Source organism: Pogona vitticeps, chromosome 4 (assembly GCF_051106095.1).
Source record: "Pogona vitticeps strain Pit_001003342236 chromosome 4, PviZW2.1, whole genome shotgun sequence".
In the NCBI taxonomy this organism is placed as follows: Eukaryota; Metazoa; Chordata; class Lepidosauria; order Squamata; family Agamidae; genus Pogona; species Pogona vitticeps.
In genome coordinates, this window is record NC_135786.1 from 190,960,001 (window position 1) to 190,983,054 (window position 23,054).

The window sequence follows — 23,054 nt, forward strand, 5'->3', positions numbered from 1 at the left end:
TCAGCAACATGAAGATTTCCCAACACTTAGGGTGGATTATTATGGTTAAATGACCTTGCCACTCACCTACCCCCATTTAGGCTGCAGAAGTCAGTGAGAATAAATGGCACAATTTTCAATCATTTAAAAAAGTAGTCAAAAGTAGTCTGCATCAATATCACTGTACATAATTGGAGGAATTTGCTGATCACAGCCCTTTCAGGTATTCACAAATCTAACTTTCTCAACAACCTTGAGAAAAAAATCTATTCTTGCTCACATGTAGAGCTACTCATGTGCAGAAAGTTTCCTTCACATTGTTCTGTCAATGTATGAGAAAGCCACAACTGGAAGGGTCACAGGGAAGTGCTAGGCTCTACTTTCTAACTTTCTCAACATGCTTAGAAGGTAGAGCCTAGCACCCCCCCTCAACCCTTCCAGTTGTGGCTTTCTTTTCTTTTCTTTTAAATTAATTAATTTATTTTTTGACAACTAAGAATAAGGTAAGGAATACAGAAGGTAAAAGGGGATATGGGGGAAAAGGGGGGTAGGAGAACACAAAATGTACAATCATCCAATCTGTTCATGTTGCAATATCAAGTCTACTATTGCCCTCCAGCTTTCAACTTACAGTTACATCTTAGTTTAAATCTATGTTACTCAAGCACTATCTGGGGACTGAAGCCATTTGTATAATAAATCCCGTTGTTCAGTTGCCTTTTGTACAGTCTTTCAGCACTTCTGATACAATATCCATTTCTGCCGCTTCCCATATCTTCTCAATGAGTTCCTCTTGTTTCAGTATCTCCGATTTCTTTCAATTCTTAGCATAAAGAATTCTGGCTGCAGTGACTATACATATAACTAGGTAGCGCTTTGTCTTATCTATATGATCTGGTATCATGCTCAGTAAAAACAATTTTGGGGTTAGTGGAACATTACAAAGCAGTATTTTTTTTTTTACAGAGTATGTACTGCTATCCAATACTGTTTCTCTACTCTACAAGTCCATCACATATGGTAAAAGCTTCCCTCTCGTGCTTCACACTTCCAACAAACATTTGAAACCTCTGTATAAATCTTTGACAGTTTTTCCGGAGTCATATGCCACCTATAAAACGTCTTGTATATGTTCTCCTTAAAATTTACCAATTTTGTGAGCTTTATGTTATTTTTCCATATTTGCAACTATTGATCAATATCAATATTATGTCCTATATTTTGTGCCCACCTAATCATACATTCTTCACTTGTGGCTTTCTTCATACATTGACAGAACAATGTGAAAGGACAACTTTCTGCTCATGTGAAGCGCTAAATGTGAGCAAGAACAGATTTTTCCAAGGTTCCTGCTCACGTTGTGACACACTCAATGTCCAGATTCTGTCTCAACCTGCTTACTAATTAACGGAGACATAATGGACAAAGAAGCTTGATGGTGTCAGTAGGAATCATGGTTTATTCCCTCCCCTTTTGCCCCACACAAAGTCATAGGCATTAAGGGCATCTGATAACATTTGCATGGACTAGTGACATTAGGCAATTCCCCCCCACCCCGTACCTTGAATAATATGAGCCGGTGTCAATAGTATGCCAGCTGCTAGTACCTCTACTCTAAGGTATTATAATGATAGGCTCCCATACCCCAAACACTTCAGTATATGCTCCCCTTTGCTAGCATTGAATATCCCACTTGATAAAGCATCTACACATGAAGATTTGATTCAGATTGGAGGAAAATAGCAACTATTATGGCAGGCCTTTCTCATGATCAATTAGTTTACAAATTAATGCTTTAAACTACGGTTTAGACACGGAGAGATCATTGTTTGGGTTTAACCTTATTGGTATGAGAAATGTCTAATTAAACACTGATTTCCTCGGCCACATAGTACAATCTGGGCTCAAATGCATCTTTTGCACATGCTATGCCAATCACCAGAAAATCTCATAGCAGCCCCAGAAAATCAATCTGTGAAATATGGACCACCTCTTTATAAACTGGCTGGCAAGTTAAACTCACAGATGAGAGTACACAGGAGATAGTCTGAGCACACGTGAGTCGATTTCAGCATGTAGGACAACATAGTCATAGGAAATCAGTCTTAATTCCACCACAATTCACTTATTTGCTAAAGACAGCCATTCTTTTGGTAGGTCAGTTGGTGGTTTGCAGGTAGTTTCACCTGTCTCTGAAAGAGTATGTTATATGCAGACAAAGGAGCTTTGTCATTTTGAATAACATGATATGATTCCACATACATCTTTAGTCCTATGGTAAAGATTCCTTCAAATATTTTATCCAGCTAAGTGTCTTGGTCCCAAACTCCTAATTTAAAAATGTTGATAAATGAAGTATCTCTTTAGCTAATAAATGAAGTATCTCTTTAGTTATCCTTTGTCAGCAACATTCATTTTAATGGAAAGTGAGTTTACAGGGTTACATGATTGAACTACTGAGCCAAGTCAGTGTTGGCAAATGATGGGCTAAATTATTGATGTTACACACTAATGAATTCTGATGAGAAATAAAACACAGACATTACATTTCAAGTGGTTCATAATTATTTTTGTACTTTAAAAGCAATTTTATTCTTTTGCCAAATCATACTAGTCTGTAAAACAAAAACATTGGTAGTGATTATAGCTAAAATTAGTGAGTTTGTGGCAAAAATGCTCCTCTGTATTGTCTTTTGGATATGTTATTTCTATGAAGGTTCTCATTTCTTTGTATACTTCTGAGAAAAGATAATTAAATTAAATGTCTAAAATTTAAAACCACTGTCTTTAAATAAGACAATCTGTTCTGCAGCCATGGTTAAGAGCCATGTTTGTAATCTATGATAAAGCATCATGTTTATTGGAGATGAGCTAACAGCCATAATTAATTCAAGAAGTAACAAAAGCAGGGGAGCCGCCAAAAAACTGTGATACAGCATGAGGTAAGTTTTTTTAAAGGACAGGCTCCAACTATTTGAAAGGAGATCAAGCTATTACTTCGCCATTTTTTTACACATGGCACTTAATGATTTGAAATGCTTAGTGACAACTGACAGAACTACAACTGTTTGCATATCCAGCAATATATTGTAATGTCAGACAGAGTTGTGTCTATGTGGAGGTGACCTAGACCATCAAGAGAATCACAACATTAATGAATGAATAACTTTATTGCTGTATAAAACCATAGGAATGCATATAGCACAGTTACAGGATAATACCCTGGTAGCATAAGGAAATATCTACAGATAATTCAAAATTCAAAGTTTAAAATTTAATTTAGAATTTATGGTAATGTGTAGAAGGAATGAAAAAGTGTTTCACAGATGTTGTGTTCCAAATATGATTTCCAGTCTGGTGATCTAAAATACAGGATAAATATCTATGTCATACTCTGAGGCTTCTTCTCTTTGAATGCAACATTTGCCACCTTTGTTGGAAAGGTTTAACCAAAATTTCACCGTGATAATGATCCCATTCAATGACTTGAAAACAAATGAATGTACTTACTCACCACACCCACCCATACCTGCATATCTATTCCAGTTTAGATGTAACTGAATACAGTGGTGCCTCACATTACGACGTTAATTAGTTCCAGCGAAATCGCTGTAGAACGAAAACGTCATAATGCAAAATAAAAAAGCCCATAGAAATGCATTAAAACCCAGTTAATATGTTCCTATGGGCTTGAAACTCACCGTTCAGCGAAGAATCTGTCCCTTTTTTTTTACCCAGTGGCCATTTTGAAACCGCCGATCAGCTGGCCAAAAATTGTCGTTTTGTGAGAATCGGTTCCCGAAGCAGGGAACCGATCATCGCAAAGTGAAAACCCCCATTTAAAACATCGTAAAGCGATCACTTTTGCGATCACAAAAAGTTTGTCGTTATGTGATTTCGTCATTAAACAGGGCGCTCATCTTGCGAGGCACCACTGTACCAAATTATTATATTGAGAACAAGTGGTGTTCTCTGGTTTGTATGGTTTTTTTTTTTTGTACTGAACAAGTTGTGATCTTCACTCCTTGACTTCCTCCTTCTCTCATATATAAAATTCACATTTAACCTACTTCAGAGCCTTAATATCACACCACTGCCTAAATGTAATCTGGATATAAACTCTCCCTTTTCAAAACATCTAAATGCACAAAGGCCTGAACCTTCCTAGATACTCATAGGAGTATGTAAGTGTACTTTGAGAAAAACAGATCAGAGAGACAGACAGACAACACTGTTATTGTCTCTTGAAAGCATTCCAGACTCCCCACCTGAGATGCTTTACAAATTGCTTTGCATATATGGTACATCTGAGACCCCTTTGAACTAAAGTGAGAGAAAGATTAGGTCTCCAGCATGCTGGGTTGGCACTAACCTAGGTGGAGCTAGTAATAGTAGATATGGGTCGCCTGAGGAATAAAAGGGTAGCATTCAGACTATAAATAGAGGGAAATAGGAACTGGAGTGTGAAGTGAGCATTGCTATAGTTTAGGGAAAAAACAGGTTGACTGCTGAGACCAGACTATGTCTACCATAATAGGGAATTCCAGTACTAAAAAATGCTGTCAGGCAGGGTGAGAACAGACTCAGAGAAACAAAGGGTAAAGTATCACTCCAGTGGGTTTTCTCTCAAAGCAAAGACAATGGCTGAAAACAGCGTGAGGAAAAGAAGATAGACATGGAGAAATTCTGGAGCACAAGATAAAAACTATTACTTTTTGTAGTCCCAGAATTTCCTGGTCAAAGTGGCATTGACCCTGTTCACCAAAGGATTCTGTGACTTGTAGTAAAAAATACAAGTGACTCTTATTTTGGGAAAGGTATCTTCCATACAGTATCCTAGCTTTCATTGTGGCACAGTAGGAAAGGATGGGATTTTCATGGTAATACATTTTAAACAACATAAAGCCTTGGTTGCAGAACAGCAAAATGCTGATAGACCAAGAGACCAAGATCGGAAAGGCATCCAGCCAGGTCAGCAATACCACCTAGGTTGGATCTTGCAAATACACTCAGTTTCATATAGATGAATGAGTTTTAATTAAGCAGGAATGAAACATGAATGGTAACTAGAGGACTGATGAAAAAGCCAGGTTAACACAGTCTTAATTTTCATCAGCTATTCTGATGACAAACATTTCAGAATACTTGTACTATCTGCAGTGAGGGCTGACCCTAGAGGCCAGAGACAATACTGTATGTAGAACAGTTGGCACTTTTGTACAATTAATAAGCACACACACAGCACACTGCCAGAACTGTAAGGAACATGAAAAAAGGGAACTAACAAAGCACACCTTATAAGTGTTTACTTATTAGTAAGTCTCATTATGTTCAGAGGGACTTACTCCTAAATAAGAGTGCATAGGATTGCATTCTAAATTGTACTGATTTATTTAAAATATTTAAAGTATTTGTATACCATGTTTCCAACTGTTAGGGCTCCCAAGGCTAAAAGAAGTTAAGGGATACTAATCAACCCCTCCACCCCCATTATCTGAAACAACTAAGTGATTGGTGTGGATGCTAGGAGAGAAAGGTGAAGAAGTTTGCCTGAATCCAAGAAATGATATTTGGACATTAATTGGTACAAATAATAAATAACTAAATACTCTCTTCAGCATTGAAGTGAATTAATTTCTTGTCCTCAAAAAGGAGACCTGTCGAATTTGTATTTACATGGCATTTACAGTTGATCAATTCATTTAAAAAGAAATAAACTCTATTATTAGAATTAAAATCTAAGTTTAAACCTACAAATTAAAATGAAAATATAGTTGGCTAAATTGAAATGCTTTTCTAGTACTGAAATTTTATATTTCACATTTTAAACAATTTTTATAAAAATGGCAATTTCCAGAACCCAAAAAAACTCTTCCAGCTTTCCCTTAATAAAAGTCCAATATTCCAAACTGCATTTGTCTGCAAGATGAGCATAAAATTACCAAGTACAGATTCCATTGGCCATAACTAACATATGCAAAAATAATTTAACTACAAAGAGAAATAAAAGCAGCAGTACAGAGGTTTTGAAAACAGCCCATCTTGAGGGCCACTATAATCTTCCTGTGTAAGAAACAGTGGAGGAGAAAAATGCAGTGAAATTGACGATGTCCTGACAAGTACGAAGAAAACCATAAAGGAAAGGGTTGTTCAAAAGACAAATACACTCTAGTCCTGCTTTCCAAGGACACTGAGGGCATAAACTCTGAAGGATCTGCTGTGACATTGGACTACAAGAGTGTAACTAAAACTGGTGGCACTGAGCTTGACGTTGCTAAATTAGGGTGACAATGAGCCCTCTTTTGTGAAGGGATAATATTTTAATCTTAGAATGCTGGCTCTTAACTTGCTCTTGACTTCTACCAAATTCAGGACAAATTTAGCACAGCATTTGAACTACAGCTGCTGAAAAACGGAAAGTGGAACAATAGTGCATACAGTTGTGGAATGTACCATAGAGAATCTGCAGTCAATGAAAATGTATTCAGTACTGCAAATAAAAGATGTGCATTGTCTGTGTAGATCTTCTGATCTATATATATCTAGTGCATGTCTAAAAAACTGAAAATATTGTTGAACTAGGAAACTTCACTGCTGCCAATTTGAAGCACATATCTGAATCCTCTGTCCCTCAAGAGAAGATGATTTACCCTGTTGGTGCTCCTGGATCTCTCAGTGGCTTTTGATACTGTCAGCCATGACATCCTCTTTTGGGGTGTCCTCAATTTCCCCAATGCTGTTTAACATTGATGTAAAACTGCTGTGGGAGGTCATAAGGAGATCTGGAGTAAGCTGTCATCGGTATGCTGAAGGCATGCAGCTCTTATCGTTCCTTTACATCCTTTGCAGTGGATGAGGTCCGGACTCTAGAGCATTGCCTGGCTTTGATCTTGGAATGGACCAGGGTTAACTGGCTGAACCTGAACCTGGACAACACAGAGATTTTGTTCCTGGGGGGGGGGGTCCCCTCAGATAGGCTGCATGGGATTACCCATAGGTTGCATGGCACTGTCCTTCCATTTAGTGATCAGGTGGATAATCTGGGTGTGCTTTTGGATCCAGCACTGTTTTGGGATTCCCAGATTGCAGCCACATTTAGATCAGGCTTTACTCAGATGACACTCATAAACCAACTCTTCCCTTACCTAGACAAGGGAGCCCTCAGGACATTGGTGCACACATTAGTCATCTCCTGGATCGACTACTGTAAGGCTTCCCTCGAGGCTTGCCTGGAGACTGCAACAGATCCAGAAAGCAGCAGCCAGACTAATGACTGGTGTGAGCAAATTTGATTGCATCTCCCCAGTTCTGGCTTGCCTTCAAGGTTCTGATGCTTACATAGAAAGCCCTTCATAGTTTGGGAGCACAGTATTTGTTACAGCACCTTTTCCCAAGGTCATCTACCCACTCCACCAGATCCTCCCAAGCAATGCTCCTTCACGTGCCCACTCTGAAGGAGGCCAGGAAATCAACTAAGAGGAGCTAGGCCTTCTTCGCTGTGGCACCAGCACTCTGGAATAAGCTCACAGTGGAACTGTGCTTGCCTCCCTCCCTCCTAACATTCAGAAGGCTTCTGAAGACTTGACTTTACAGAGAAGCCATCCAATACAAACTTGACTGGTTTTTATGGCTTGTGCGCTGCCCTGTATTTGGAATCATGGCTCTTGTTGCATCTGATTTTATCTGTTGGTCAGTTTTATGCAATTTCTTTGTTGCTGTGTATTATTAATTGCTATAACTGCCCACAATAGTGCTTTGTATAAATGGGGTGGAATAGAAATCAAATCAAATCAATCAATATTTTTGTGTGCTAATATAATAAGAGTTACAGTAATATGAGTGTCACTAGTGCTGTCTATGAAAGATCTTCCACCAGAGTCACCTTCTTTTACTACTGCTGTCCAAAAGCTGCCCTTCAATCATTTCTCCATCCCATTATTATTAGGACTATCAGTTTTCTTCTGTTGATGCAACTGCTGTATTAGTTTCTGCTGAGGATGGGTACATTTTAGTGTTAGTCTGAGCTTTGATCTCCCCGCCTTGGGTGATCCTGCCATGAATCTAGACTAGTAATGGAGTTCTAACATCCTGACAGTAGCTTTCATGAAAACACTCAAATCTCATTCCCATGCTAAGATGCAACTCTAAGAGTGAAGGCACAACTGTTAATGCATCCTTTTACAGAAATCCTACTTTACGATGAGATGTAAGAACTAAACAATACATATGCATATGTGAAAAATCACTGTAGTAATACTCTAAAGTAAACCCCAGCCCAGTGAACAAGTATACTCTTAGCTAAATCTTGTAAGTAATGCTATTTATTACCAGAAATGCATTTAGAACCTGAAAGAAGCCATGATCTTCAGCTGAACACCTAATCTATACTACAAAAATCAAATGTGAAAAATCAACAATGTTGTTTGCTTTGAAGCGTGTCTCTTTGAAGCAATGCCTCTGTGTATTTCAATTGTTAAAAATAAAGGTATTTGAAGAATAATTTTAAAGGTTTCTCAGAATAAATTGCAACTTCCTCCTTTTAAAAAAATTACTTCTATCTATGTTATATATGATAACTTGCCGGTTTCATCCTTCATGCAATTCCACTTTATTAAAGAGGTTAAAAATTTACAAAACTCTGATGGGATATGGTTTTAATGCTTCATCACACTACCCATCATTTGCTTTTCAATCTAGATCAGAATGATCTTTTCTACTTCCCTGCAATCACCTACCTGCACAGCTAATATTTTCTGAACATTCTCATGAGAGGCTGCCTGGAACTTCGCCAGCCCAGCTTGGCTACAGAGGGCTCGCAGTTTGAAGTACTCCACCAATGCTCTGTGCAGCTTCCTCTGCAGCTGAGAGAGCTAAAAGAGGAAAGGGGAAAAAATAAGAGTGGGAGAGGAAATTAATGGCAGTGTTCAAGAAGAATGATGGAGGGAAATATAGAAAGCAGTCAATAGCCCATTCTGCACTGTACAGACCTGACAGGAATTTCACAGTCTCTTGATTTTTCAGCCCACTCATGTGCATTCATCAGAAACCAGTCACATCTGGCTGCCAGGATGGGGGGTTAATTTTCTCTAAATGCCTCAGCAGTTTTGTTCTAGCTGAGGCAAACTCTGTGACTGCAAAGCTGATGAGTAAAATATTTCTACTTCACCCAGTTTAACTCAAAACCGATAGCCTCGGGACATATTGAACCTTTCTTAAAAAAATAATCTTTTGAAGCATTTTGAATGGCACATCAGGTCAGGCCAAAGTTTAAAACACAAGTTTAAGACTTTGATGGACATTGTGGCTCATTTTTCCTTGTAAAGCTTATCATAGCTTGGCTATGTGTGCTCCAGAGCATGACAAAACTAAAGAGAATTAACTTCACCATCAGCAGCTGAGGGAGAACAATAACAGGAAAGAAATTTCCAGATAGAACTCCCTATTAATCAACCTAGCTATAGCCATGTGACATGACGGCACTAAATTGCAGTTAAGGCAGCAGCTGAAAGTGATACTACTATATCTATATATCTGTCTCCATTCATGCACATGTACATGTGCATATATACAGACAATTGAACATTTCAATGAAGACCAGAAATGTGGGCCTTCTCCCTGCTAGGAGTATTTGTGCATATAATATAGATCATTATGGAAAAAATTTAAATGCATTGTGTTAATTTTTATTTGTTTTAACCTCCACAAAACAAAACAAAACAAAAATATACACAGATAACATTCTCAAATCTGACATATCAGTTTTACCTATTGTCTCAAAAATCCATTGAGAACATACATGCTTTTATAATCTGACATTCACTTTAAGAATGAATAATTTTTTTATCTTATTCTAGGATTGGTAATCAAATCTATGTTAAATGAGGTGTGATTTGGATTTGCTTTTCCTAAATGGTGGCTTTCTATGCCACATGACAAACCACAGTTCAAACTGAAGAAATGTTAACAAGCAGATTACAACATAGTGACGATCAAATGTGACTCACGGTCCAAATAGGGGGCTCACCTCCATATTTCTAGGTGCAATGTCCCCTACTCAGATCACAAGCCATTTAGGGTTATGGTGTTAGGGTATGGATCTTGGCTATGTCTAACACAGCTGTATGGATCTTAGCAATATTTGTTTCACCTCAGAGAAGAAAATAGTGGTATTCTCTAGAAAGTGGCAGATAAAACAAACCTTATTATATAATTTCTTTTAAAAAACCCAACACACATTAGTCATGCTATAATAGACTGAGAAAGTGTCAGTCACTATGGTCAGTACAGTACATGACCTTTCTAAGCAAGCTTGTCAACCAAATTAAAACAATGGGATAATACTTATTTGGATATGTTTATTCAAACTACAGCAAGTTCATGAAGAAAACTATCTTTTACACCAAAGATAGGGAAAATTATGGCCAATGTTTTTTTCAATTGCTTATTTTCAAACTGTGCTCTATACAATTTGAGTAGAAAGACTAGTAAAATTAACAGAATAATGAAGTAGGAGTGTAAAATTTCATGGCCTTTTCACAAATAATCAACATGCAGTTTCTTTTGGTACCAGTACAAAATTGACTGTTATGGAAATAGGTATAATGCTGAATAATAATGTTACACAATATACCATGTTTTAGAGTGTTCTGTGGAGTTCAAATACATTCATTGGCTGACATGTTCACTAAGTAGTGTATATGATAAAAGTTAATCAGATGAGAAAATATATGAATGGACATGCTATTTCTTGTCCAACTCTGACATAAAGTCAGCCGTTTTCAAAGAAGAACACTGGATGTTGAGCCAAATATGGCTGCATTTTCCACATTGTAAAATTTAGCCAATTAGCCGTAGTTGTTTTCATAGGCTGTGATCCAAAAATTTTATTTTGATGTATGCAAGGCCTAAAGTGCATCCAAAAGAATTCCATCATCATGTTGGCTGAGGTGGATGGGAGTTGTGGTTCAGGTAGCAAAAGGCTGCATAAAGGCCAAGGATTTCAGTAACTGTGCAAGTAGATTTTCATGGCTAAAGGTAATTAAGTAGCAAAACATTTCAATCTAATAAGAAAGATGTCCAGTTGCCATGCCTCAACATCCAGATAACCTCACCTGGATGACTGAGAATCTTCACAGATATAAGGATAATTGAGATTTGTGTCTAATTAAGAGTACCCTACCACAGTCTGCTTTTGGAACTCCTGTTACTTCCCAAATTATTTTGTTGCACATCATGCAAGGACGTAAAGGTAAAGGTTCCCCTTGACAATTTTTGTTCGGTCATGTTCGACTCTAGGGGGCAGTGCTCATCCCCGTTTCCAAGCCAAAGAGCCAGCGTTTGTCCAAAGACAATCTTCTGTGGTCACATGGCCAGTGCGACTTAGACACGGAACGCTGTTACCTTCCCACCGAGGGGGTCCCTATTTATCTACTTGCATTTGCATGCTTTCGAACCGCTAGGTTGGCAGGAGCTGGGACAAGCGACAGGCGCTCACTCCGTCGCGTGGATTCGATCTTACAACTGCTGGTCTTCTGACCCTGCTGCAGGGTCTAAGTCACACTGGCCATGTGACCACAGAAGATTGTCTTCGGACAAACGCTAGCTCTATGGCTTGGAAACGGGGATGAGCACCGCCCCCTAGGGTTGAACACGACTGGACAAAAATTGTCAAGGGGAACCTTTACCTTTACCTTTACCTCCTTGCATGATGGCCAACAAAATAATTTGGGAAGTAACAGGAGTTCCAAAAGCAGACTGTGGTATAGCATTGGTTTCTCTATATTGAAAATCAGGAAAGATTTTAAATCTTACTGGTGACTCTAGATCCAAGTGAAGTGACAGAAATCTGTATTTCTGTATTTGTTTCAATAAGATGGGTTAACAACGTAGCCAATGCTTTACAAAATTTCACAGACGGAAAATGGTGGGAGTAGAGATTCTTCTCTGCAGAGAGCTTATTTATTTATTTATTTATTTATTTATTTATTTATTTATTTATTTATTTATTTATTTATATGCCGCCCACATTACCCAAAGGTCTCTGGGCGGCTTACAACATTTAAAAAACAATAAAAGTCAGAACAATTAAAATGCAATTAATATATATATATAAAAATTGCCATCGGACCCACAGCTAATATCATTTCAATTAAACAAACAGGAATGCAAGGAGAACATGGGTAGGGAAGTAGGAATGTGAGATAACATAAATTGGTTCAGTTGGTAGTTGATGAGGGGTTAAATCAAAGGCCATGCAGAAAATGCAACCTTTCTAAATCAACCTTTTCTCTTCCAAAAAATAATTAAATGTATCAGAAAATCCTACATGTACCATATTAATTTAATAATGCAGTGTGATGCCATGTACTAAATAAATGTTATAAGCTGTATCAGTACTATTCATTTCAACTCAAACACTGACAAAACAACTCAGCAAATTCTGGCATTGTAAGAATGGCAGAATTATGAGCAAAATATAGCTAATATTTATCTTTTAATACTACTCTACTATTCCAAGTGAGTAGGTAAAAAGATATTTCTTTATTATCAAATCTGTTCCACCAAGGATTGTTGTTAAAGATTTTATAGCTCATTTAAATAAAGCTCTTTAGTCAACAACCTGTATATACTTTAGGAATGAATAAAAACCTAATGGAAGTAGTGAAGAAAAATAGCATTTTCATCTTTTAACCTTACCGGAGCACTGAGTGCTTTGAGAAGAGCAGCAATATTTAAATAATGATAAGACATGAAATATTTTAAGATCTAGAAGTGCAATTTTCTTACAGGATTTAACATTTTTAAAATAATAAGGGAACTTTGTGTGTAAAAGTAACTTGCAGATTTGGTAAAGAAAATTGCAACAGCATATTTAATCAAACCCACATTTTATGACCATTTGCCAGTCCACTTTGTGGAGGGAAAACCAAATTTTGTTAAACAGGTACTCTGAATTGTTCAAATAATTAGATTTTAAATATTTGATCTTTATTTATTATTTATCTTATCTTTGTGTTATTTCTTTGAAATGATTATGAATTCCATTGCAGGTTTTCTTACACAAACGTTTCTGAACATAATAAAAAATAAGCTGGTGAATTTTGACTTGCTACATATATACTTTTCATACACTTCCTTTTTACACAAGCAGGCTAGAATCCTTTATATGAGCATATAATATCAGTTATGCAAGCAACAGGCATTTCGCTGTCTCTCTGCTGCATACTCTGTAGTCTTCCAGACATGGAAACAGGCACACCACCAACAGTCAACAAATTGTTAAAACCATGCTGTCACATGCACAGTATTTCACAATTTTGATTGCAATGTTTTGGTCATTGAAAAGTAAGCAAAAATAAATTTAATTCTAAAAGCTTTCCACCTCCCATTTGGGTGAGAGGCAGTTACATTTTTGTCAGAGTAGTAGATTTTTTTAATTGAACAAAAACATACAGGTAGAGCCAGTGCACACTTCTCAGTACTCTCCTCAGTGTGTTCGTTCTTATTTGTTCATTCTAATGAATGCATACTGAGTTCATGAGGCAAATAAAAGTGTAGGCCACTTACATAAAGGTATTCATGGCTTCATAAAATATTTGATCATAACCAGATATTGCCAATGGTAGGAAGAAATTGACAGGATACTTGCCAATACTAGGCTTGTTAATTGACGTCTGTCACAACATTACCTGATTTTTAATCCCCCCCCCCATGCCAATAACAGTTTGGCAATAGTTAGTGAATTGTAATTGTAATGACTAGTGGTTAATTCTCTGTGTTTCCTGAAACTTTTAAGAAAACTGACTAGGATAATTTCTGATTCACGTGGTTCTGTAGGAAACAATGTATGTCTCCAAATCATTACTACAGATACACCTTCACATTTCTATATTGCTACCCAATATGTTAGAATTTTTTTTTAATTTACATTATGTTGACAGTGTATGTTTGGATGGCCACCAATCCTGCACTGCTTAGTAGATATAATGGATAACTGAGGTAATGTTTCATGGATATGTTATCTTGGTTTATCAGACAAAAATCCCTTATATCATGCTACCTACCTACATATATGCATTGTAGACAGATATTCAAACCTCCATCTTGCTCAAGGTTTGGTAAATTTGGCAAGTCAAAGTAAAGTGGCTTACTATAGATTTTTCGGAATAAATTTTATGGCTAGATTGTGTTACTATTATGCATCTCTTGTAATAGTTGTCCTGCAGACTCTGAAACACAAAGGAATCTAAAATATAATTAACGTACAGAGCAACAGTTTATTGCTGTGTGCTTTTGTAAACTAGGGATCACTGAAGTCACATGGCTATTCACTTAATGTCATCATGCATGACAGAGAGTCACCCATGGTTTGCTCTGTCATGTTCCACCCTGCAGAGCAACCAACCTAGCATAGCAATGTCAGTTACTACAGATGTGATTCTTCCTTTGTTTTCTGACCTAGTCCCTTCACTATTCAGTAAAGGCAAGATGATCTCACCACCAGCAGCAGCAGTGAAGCATGGCTAGTTAAATGCCCTTGCTCATTTACTCTTCTTCTAGAAGACAGTCGTATGCCTCCATCTTCTTTTTCTTTCTTGGGAGGCCACTCCTGTGTGATGGCAGGGCCAAAGTTTTAATGTCCAGGAGTCATCATCTGGATTAAAATAAGCTAGAGTTTAATTTCATTAGCCCATGATAAAAGATGAAAAGGTAATTGTGGGATAAAATTTCAGTTTTTTTCATATGGAGTAACATATTTTCCATGGACTTTTCAAGCCCTTCTATAAAGTCATACTTCGCTCTTTTCTTTAAGGCTTATCTTGCTGGAGGCTGAAGATGCTTATATTAGAAGCCTCCATCATGCTCTTAACTGTTGCAATCTGTTTTCCCAGAAATGTAAGAAAAATGTTTGAACTTTCACAAAAGGTCATCCCACTACAGTATAACCTGTTTTTAGAGTCCATCTCCAATCAACTATAACAGGACTTCCTCTTATATTTGCAGCTGTGGTCAACTTTGCATATGAGTCTAGTCTGGTCATTCTTTGAATGAAAATGGCTGAGCCTTCTGTATGGAAGAAGATTTCCTGGCTCTTCTCTAGGATGGAAGCAAGTCACCCAAGCCAAACTGTCACTAAATGTTTTTTTAAAATTATTTTAACCCATTCGCCTCAATTTCTTGTATAGCAGAACACATTTTATTACAAGGACCAGGGTTTGGATCTCAGTATGGGGAAAAAGGGACCAGCTGCATCCTTATACTGGCACAAGGGCATTTTACTTAGTTCACCTTACCAACAGCCTGAGTCCAGGGCTATAAAATACAGATTCCTCAGTATTTATATGAGAATGAAGAGGTTCAGCATAAAGACATGTGAAGCTGCCTTGGCACTATTAGTAATATAGGAACCAAATTTTAGATAGCATACATTTGCAGTGCAACCTTGAGCTACCAGGAATTTTTTCATGCAAATCAAATGTTCCTCCACCAAAATCCTCCACACATACAAATGAATAGGAAATTGTTATTCAGGCCCAAATATTGAGCAGAAAATGCAAAGAAGTATGTGTAGGATTAAAGCATAGTCAAGAAACGGAGACAGACAGACAGACAGACAGATAGATTACACACACAAAAACACACACACACACACACACACAGACAGACAAGAAATTTCCATTACAGTGCTTGTTGAATTATGCCTTATATGATAATTTAACAAATCTATTTGTATAAATCTATTTATGAAAAATTAGAGAAAAATCAGGATTCTGTCTTTTATCCTTGGATTAGGACAGAATGAAAATAGAACGTAGATGAATAAGGAAATTTAAATTGGTGGCAAATATAATTTCATTTATATTCAATCCTCCAAAGAAAATTCACCAGATTCCTTTGTCACGGTCAGCTAATTACTCTGCATTGGAGAGCAATCATCTATTTAATCTATTCTTATTGTTAGGTACAAGTACATCCAAAATCAAAATGATAAACATCTCACAGCAGAAGAGAAATTATAATTTAATGCACTGTGGTATCTAATTTAGGGATGTGTACCATTTACAAAATCCAAATGTGTCAGAAATGAAGCAGGATGTTGAAAATCAATAAGATAATGTAGTAATTAGTTGAACAAATATGGTGTTCAACATTATCAAAATCACACCCAGGCACATGAGACATGGGTATTGCAATTATATTAACAAGAGACATTAAATTCTTTCTGTTAACTTAAAAACAGTGATGTATGCATTTATCTGATGGATGAACAACATTACATTTATTTTTGTTTTATATTTTGAAACTGGCTTTGGTTACTTTGGAAACCACAAACAGGACAAAATTATATAACTACAAAGGAGAGGAAAACCTGTTTATATCACTGGGGAGGTTTGCTGCAGACCACCAAATCAGACTGAACATTTGTAAGATTCCTCCTAGATCAGATTACAAAATACTCAAAGAGGAGAGATGTAGTACTAATGGAACTCTTCAAGTACCCTGATTGTCTGTTGGAGGTTGAATTCTGAGATGGTAAAGCCCAACAGTTTCTTCATTTGCCTTTCTGTCAACTTCATCTCCAGAAGGAGGAAGGAAGAAACAACAGGAGGATCAGCTATCTTTGACATAGTCCTCATAAACAGGGAAGAAACGTACATCACTGCCATAGAAGATCCATAAAATTTGTAGCATCCAACATTTTTGATTAGAATGTTTAGAAGCAAGAGCTGCAAGACCAGATCTATACCTACAATATATCAATATCCCGCTGTGGCTCTACATCTAACCCCATGATCCATGTGATGCATGAGAAAACTCAAAGTGAAGTTTTTTTTGCATTGGCTTTTCCTTAAAAAGGGGGTCAGCACTGAGCTTTTTGTGTACCCTCTACTTGGACTGCTTCATGGGTGTTATGTGCACTGATAAGATGCAATGCTCTGGGGCAGGAGGCAATTCCAATTTTTCTCAGTTTCCCAACTTTGATCAGTGTTTCTTCTTTTTCCAAACTTGGGATCATCGCACCCTCTTCCCCTTTGTGTTATCAAAACTTGGAAGATTTACAACATGCATGAGAAGGATGATATTGAAGATCTGTCATCTTCAGTATCAGTTAAGCAGTTTCATGCACCCCCTTCTGCAATTAACGTAGCTGTTGAGCTGGTGAGCAGGTGAACTGTTTTGTGGCTTATGTCAAAGTCAAGGATGTGCTTTTTTGATAACGTGTCCCCATACTCTTCCTTCCAACATAGAAGTCGTTTCAGAGGCCCTGTCAAACAAGGAAAGCTTTTGGCTGTGTGCAAACAAGGATACAACATGAACAGATGAATTTGTGGCCCCCTTCAAATGAACCATGGCCCCTGTTGAGTATGGCTGATTTAGAGGATCAAAAGTTAGGAACATAGGACATGGCTTTAAACCGCATCAGGCCACTGATGGTTGTAGTCCACTGACTGGCTGCTCCTGACTAGCCCTTGAGGCAGGAATCATTCTGATCTCAAGCTAGAGAAAATAAGGATTGCGTCTGAGACCTTCTGCATGCATATCATATACTCTGCCATTGAGCTACAGCCTGCCAGCAAGAGGGAAAATTATGTGATACTGACACAACCCTTCTTTCACCCCTACATTTCCAATACATTCAGATATTTTGAAACTGGGATATTGGCAATAATCAGCATAGAAATGGCACAAAAGATGCAAATGGTACTCATTCCTGGTCAGATATGAGAGCCACTCTGTTTAGTCAGAGCAATAACAGCGACTAATGAAATTTAGTCCATGTATTTTCCAGATGCAAGTCAGGTTTACAATTGCCAGAACTCAAATGGTTGCTTTGAACACTGGGCACATTCTATGTGCGTATTTTATGTAGTTTATAAATTTATTTTAAAATGCTTATAGGCAACCTTTAAAAGTAATATACTCATTAAAATATCTTGTAATAAGGATAAAAATAATAATTAATAAAAATCATAAGCAGGAGTAAAACTAGAAGCTGAGTACAAATGATAACATATAGCAACCATCTATAATAATTTCTATTTGGGAGTCTGATTAAAGATGGACAAGGGAGCCAGTGAGAGTAAGTGTGACTTTAGGACTGTTGTAAAAGGCTGTGAAGGCAGACCCCCACAAACTGTGGTTCATAACGAATTCTATAGTCATGAGGTCAGTACAGTCATCTCCGAAGGTGATTTTTAGTGAGTGATGGGGAAAGGGAGAGAGTCAATGTAAAGACCAGAAAGCAGTCTTTTAAGTATGAATGGAGTGCCACTAGACAGGTGGAACCTTGGATACACACCTGATCACTCAACTAATTCAACCCTAAGTAGATTTCAGACCAGTATAGGAAAGACATTCCTGTCTATTTTCTCACTAACCTGGGGGTATTTGTTTAATATTATCTCTGGCTTTCATGGTTTGTAAAAAAAAAATGTGCTGATGCTGCATTTCTATTCTGCACTATTGTTTTCCTGGTGGGTTTTGCAGTGGAACTCCAGCTGGGATTGCATAATTGGATATGCAATTAAAAAAATAATAGGGTATGATCTTTTCGGGTAGCCCCCCACCCCACACGGTCCAATAGCTGCTCCTACAACTGAACTTACTGCACACAAAGAATGTGACTCCTTTGAGATCACAAGACAGAGGAGATACTTGAAATCTTTTAACTGTAATACACATTCCACATCATACAAAATATTGTGTATACAGTACAGATTGGTCTTGTCATTTTAATGTTTTGCATACTTTCCCCATGTTAGTACTTCCAATTCGGCAAAATATACTGTTTCCCCTAAAATAAGACCTAACATGAAAATAAGCCCTACTATGATTTTTCAGGATGCTTGTAATATAAGCCCTACCCCCAAAATAAGCCCCAGTTAAATGAAACCCCGCCCTCCACCATTGTGCAGCAACCAGAAGATGACATGACAGTATATGAATAAATGTAGATTGTTGTACATGAAAAAAAAAATATCCCCTGAAAATAATCCCTAAAGCTTTTTCTGGAGCAAAAGTTAATATAATACCCTGTCTTATTTTCAGGGAAAGGGTAGTTAGTAAGCTGCACCCATTACAAATTAAACTGTCGCCTCATTGGGAAAATACAGATACTGCCCTCATCTGATGAAAACACATAGCTCAGCTCTGTATTTTTAAAATTATTAATTTAATCTGACAGGTTTTCAACCTTTTCTTTCAATATTTTGCAAAAGCTGCTTGACAATGGGCTACTGATCAGAACTGCTGTATTAATACTAAAATCCCAAAGGGAAGTATGATTCCAAAATAGAGAATTCCCTCAAGGACCCCTGGCAGACAACGAAAGGAGAAGAATTACTTGATGTATAAAGGCACTGTCACCATTGTCAAAGAAAGCTAGCGCAACAACTGAACCACAAACATGAGCAAATTGCTTCCTCCTTATCATCAAAACAACTGTACATTTATTTGGGTAATAGAAATCTGGCACAATTACCTATAAGATGTTTAAAAATGGACAAATATATTTCTTACATATTCACTGTAAAAACAGTCTTACACTTTTGTAGGGATATAATGGATTGCATCCTTGTAACTAGGCACTAGTGGATGTTGGGATCCTTCCAGTCTGAGATAAGACCAGGATCCAGGTGGGGATACAGCGGATGGAAGGGAAAGGGGATTTTTGATTGTATGTGTGTTGCTGATTTCCTCCTCCCCTTGCAGCCCTTCTCGTCTGTGCAATTTCAGAGGGTGGTCCAGACCTCTGGAGAGATTTTTAGTTTCATTTACTCCAGATGAAAGGGAGTATTAGTGCAAGTCACATCTTCCCCCAATGCCTGCTGGAATTTCTCTTTGCACATGCTCTAGACATTAGGAAAAATACAGGATCCTTCTCATGGTACAGAAGGATGCCAATATATGAGACATAAGGAAATATCCCCACTGAGCAGCAAAGAATAACAAGGTAAAATAGTAAATGTTCATATAATGTTTTCAAACAAATCAAGTTAATGAAAGATTTTGGTTGATTTCTTATAGAGAAATTTAGAGAAATTGCAGTTATTTTTTTCAAATATACCTTAAGCATCTCCAGTTGTCTTAACAGATGTTTCTCAGTTTTAAATGGAACGACACTGGTATATTAAGAGCTTCCCTCCCCCTAATTACTCAATGCTGTAGCAATAACCTTAAAGTTAAATATATGTTCTGCTTAAGGCTGCTGCAACCTGGTAACACTTACTTGGAAGTAAGCCTACAATTCTTAGAAATTTGCTTGGGTGTGAATCCTCCTGAAGCCCGTGAAGCTTCTGAGAAGACGTGTACAAGGCTGTGCTATTAGTCTCAGTGAATTCAATGGGAATGGGAGATGTGCCCAGGCCTAGGCTGCATGTCTATGTCACTGAACATGGGCAGTTTTTAAAAAGGCACTTAGACATGGGTAGCTTGAATGAGCTGAACGGGGCTTAGGCATGCTGAATATATGTTACAAATTCAAACATTCAAGCATGAAAGTCCTTTCCTTAACTTGTTTTCAACCTTCATCCTTTCTTTCTGTGATAAGTAAAGCAAAGCTACAGAATATGCAACCATTTGCATCTAAGGAAGAGATGTTTTGCTTTGGTGATATAGTTAATGAGTCTAAAAATATTCAGTATAATAATTCTGTCAAAGCCCCCACAGTCTCCTCAATGAGCAGAAGCCTGCAGGATTCCAATGGGGAGCCAAGTAATGAGCTCTCAGCATTCGCTTCCACACCGTCCAGGCGAAATATACTTGGGCCTCCATGGTTCCACATCATTAGCAGCATGAAACAAAGACACATGCTTGACTTTAATAAGTGACTAAAGTTGCTGGGTTATTAGGCTGTTACTGCACATAAACTCCATTTCTGTATGACAAACCAGTTATATGCGAACAAAGAAGGTTGAGAGGAGGGGGAGAAGAGAGAGCTTTTCCAAACAGCATTTGGTCTAATTTAATGTGTAAACAATTGAACAAGACTTGAAAGATGACACAGGAAGTGATGGGTTTCTGACACAGAATCTCATGGGTACGCTGCAGCCTGCAGTGGTCTCGCTACAGGAGAGAATGGCAACAGAGGCTGCAGTGATCAGATCACAGGCATATATGACTGACTTTTAGTTGCTATGCTTGCCAGACAGGAAGTGAACAAAGCTTATCCCCACTGGGAAAGGATATGATTAGCTTAGGCATGACTAAATAGGTCAATGCTATGATACCAAGTTTACAAAAAGAATTAAAAAATGGAAATGCACACGATTTATTTACTTACTGGCCTTCTCCTACATTTGTCTATAATATGTATTCAATGGTCTTCTTTAGATCAGTTAAACACTATGCATTCTTACTGCGGTTCTCCTTTGTTTTGCTTACTTAAAAAATTGTGCATTGGAATTTAAACCCGGATATTCAGCGTTTAAAATTCATACCAAAAATTAATAAAAATAATAAACAAAATTATTATCATGTTGCAAATATATATATATCTGATCTGAACAGGTTCTTAATAGGCCGGGCAGGGAGTCTGGGGTGCTGCCTTTGAGTGGGCACCCACCAGAGAAGGTGGAGCTTTGAAGTGCCAAACACCTTTTTGGCCAATAAATGAACTGACATGAACTACTGAATTGGCTGTTCATGCCCATCTCTAGTTTAGAATATTCGTGCTGATAAGAAAGTCAGAAACTGAGGTTTTTTGCCTCTCAAATGTTTTTTTCAAAGTCAGCATAACTCTCCCTCCCCCAATGTTGGATTAATTTCAAATTTTAAAAAAAGTTGCTGGGATAAACTATTCTCTTTCAAGATAAGCAAGTTTGGTCTTTTCAGTGTATCTGATCTGTTTTAAATCTGCAGACAGAAAAGGGCACTAGTGTGTGCACGGGGGGGGGTGGTAAAACCGTTTTACTTTTTAAAAAAATCAGAATTCAAAAACCATATGCCCAAATGTTTCCAAAATTGGCACAGAAGAAGAGCAAACTGTCTGCTATATCTGTGACAAATTTGGTGCTGATCCAGTTTCCAAGTTATATTTTTGTTTGTTGGACATCTCCGTTTTTTTAGTTGCCTTGGTTGCATAATATTACTTGCTGCAGTAATATCCAGATTTGATTCAGAATTCAGCATTCATCCAGAAATTCCTCTTTCTGGTCAGTTCATACTTTGTCAAAATGGGAAGACACCTTAACTGGCAATTTTCAAGCTCTTTGAGACCTCATGTCTTTAGCATGGAACCAAGACAAAGAGCTCCCCTGCCCATGTTGAGGTCCCTGCAATTATGCAAAATGTTTTTACATGTCCCTTGTGTCCTTTACCTTTCAGAAACAAAAATACACATACATGTGTACGCACACAGCACAACAGAGAAAGAACACCAGCTTGTTGAGCTTTGTGCAGTTCTACAATTTGCATAAAATAATTCCCACCAATGCAAGAACTATTGTAAATAATATTGGGGGGGGGGGACATGCAATCTCAGGAGCAAGGAGAAAAAAGAGAGGTTACTTACCTGTAACCATGATTCTTCAAGTGGACCTCTGTGAATTCACATGGGTTCAGACTGCGCCTGCGCAGGTCTTCTCGGAATATTCTAGAGCTTTTAAAAAGTAACAAAGTTGTGAATTGCCCCTATAGCGCATGCTCCACCCACCTCAACCCTCAGTTCCATTTATCCGCCACTACAGAGTAATGACTAAAGTCAAATTTTCAGGGATGGATAGAGGTTGGGCGGGATGTGTGAAGTCACAGAGGTCCACTTGAAGAACCATGGTTACAGGTAAGTAACCTCTCTTTCTTCTTTGTGGCCTCTGTGAATGCACACAATTGGGTGACTAACAAACTCACTTACCAGATGGTGGGCCGTCACTGTAGAATAGACGTCAACACTGCCCTTTCAAAGCTAGCCTCCTTTTTTTCTCTTAGATCAAGTCTATAGTGTGTCATAAAGGTGGACGTGGTAGACCATTAAGCAGCTCTGCACTTGTGGAATGTCCTCTCAAACCTTGTGGAGGAATTCTTCCGGAGAGATCATAAGCAAGAGTTATAGTGGACACAATCCATCTAGAAATTCT

The 23,054-nt window shown here is 37.7% G+C and overlaps 1 protein-coding gene across 1 annotated transcript in view; it reads right to left on the minus strand.

Annotated features, from left to right (window-relative positions):
- The window catches only part of CCDC178 (coiled-coil domain containing 178), a 196,931-nt gene that overhangs the window by 2,977 nt on the left and 170,900 nt on the right, over positions 1–23,054 (minus strand). Inside the window, exon 21 of the mRNA XM_078393698.1 lies at positions 8,715–8,849. Coding sequence (XP_078249824.1) covers positions 8,715–8,849 — 135 coding nt within the window. The remainder of the gene's footprint in view (positions 1–8,714; positions 8,850–23,054) is intronic.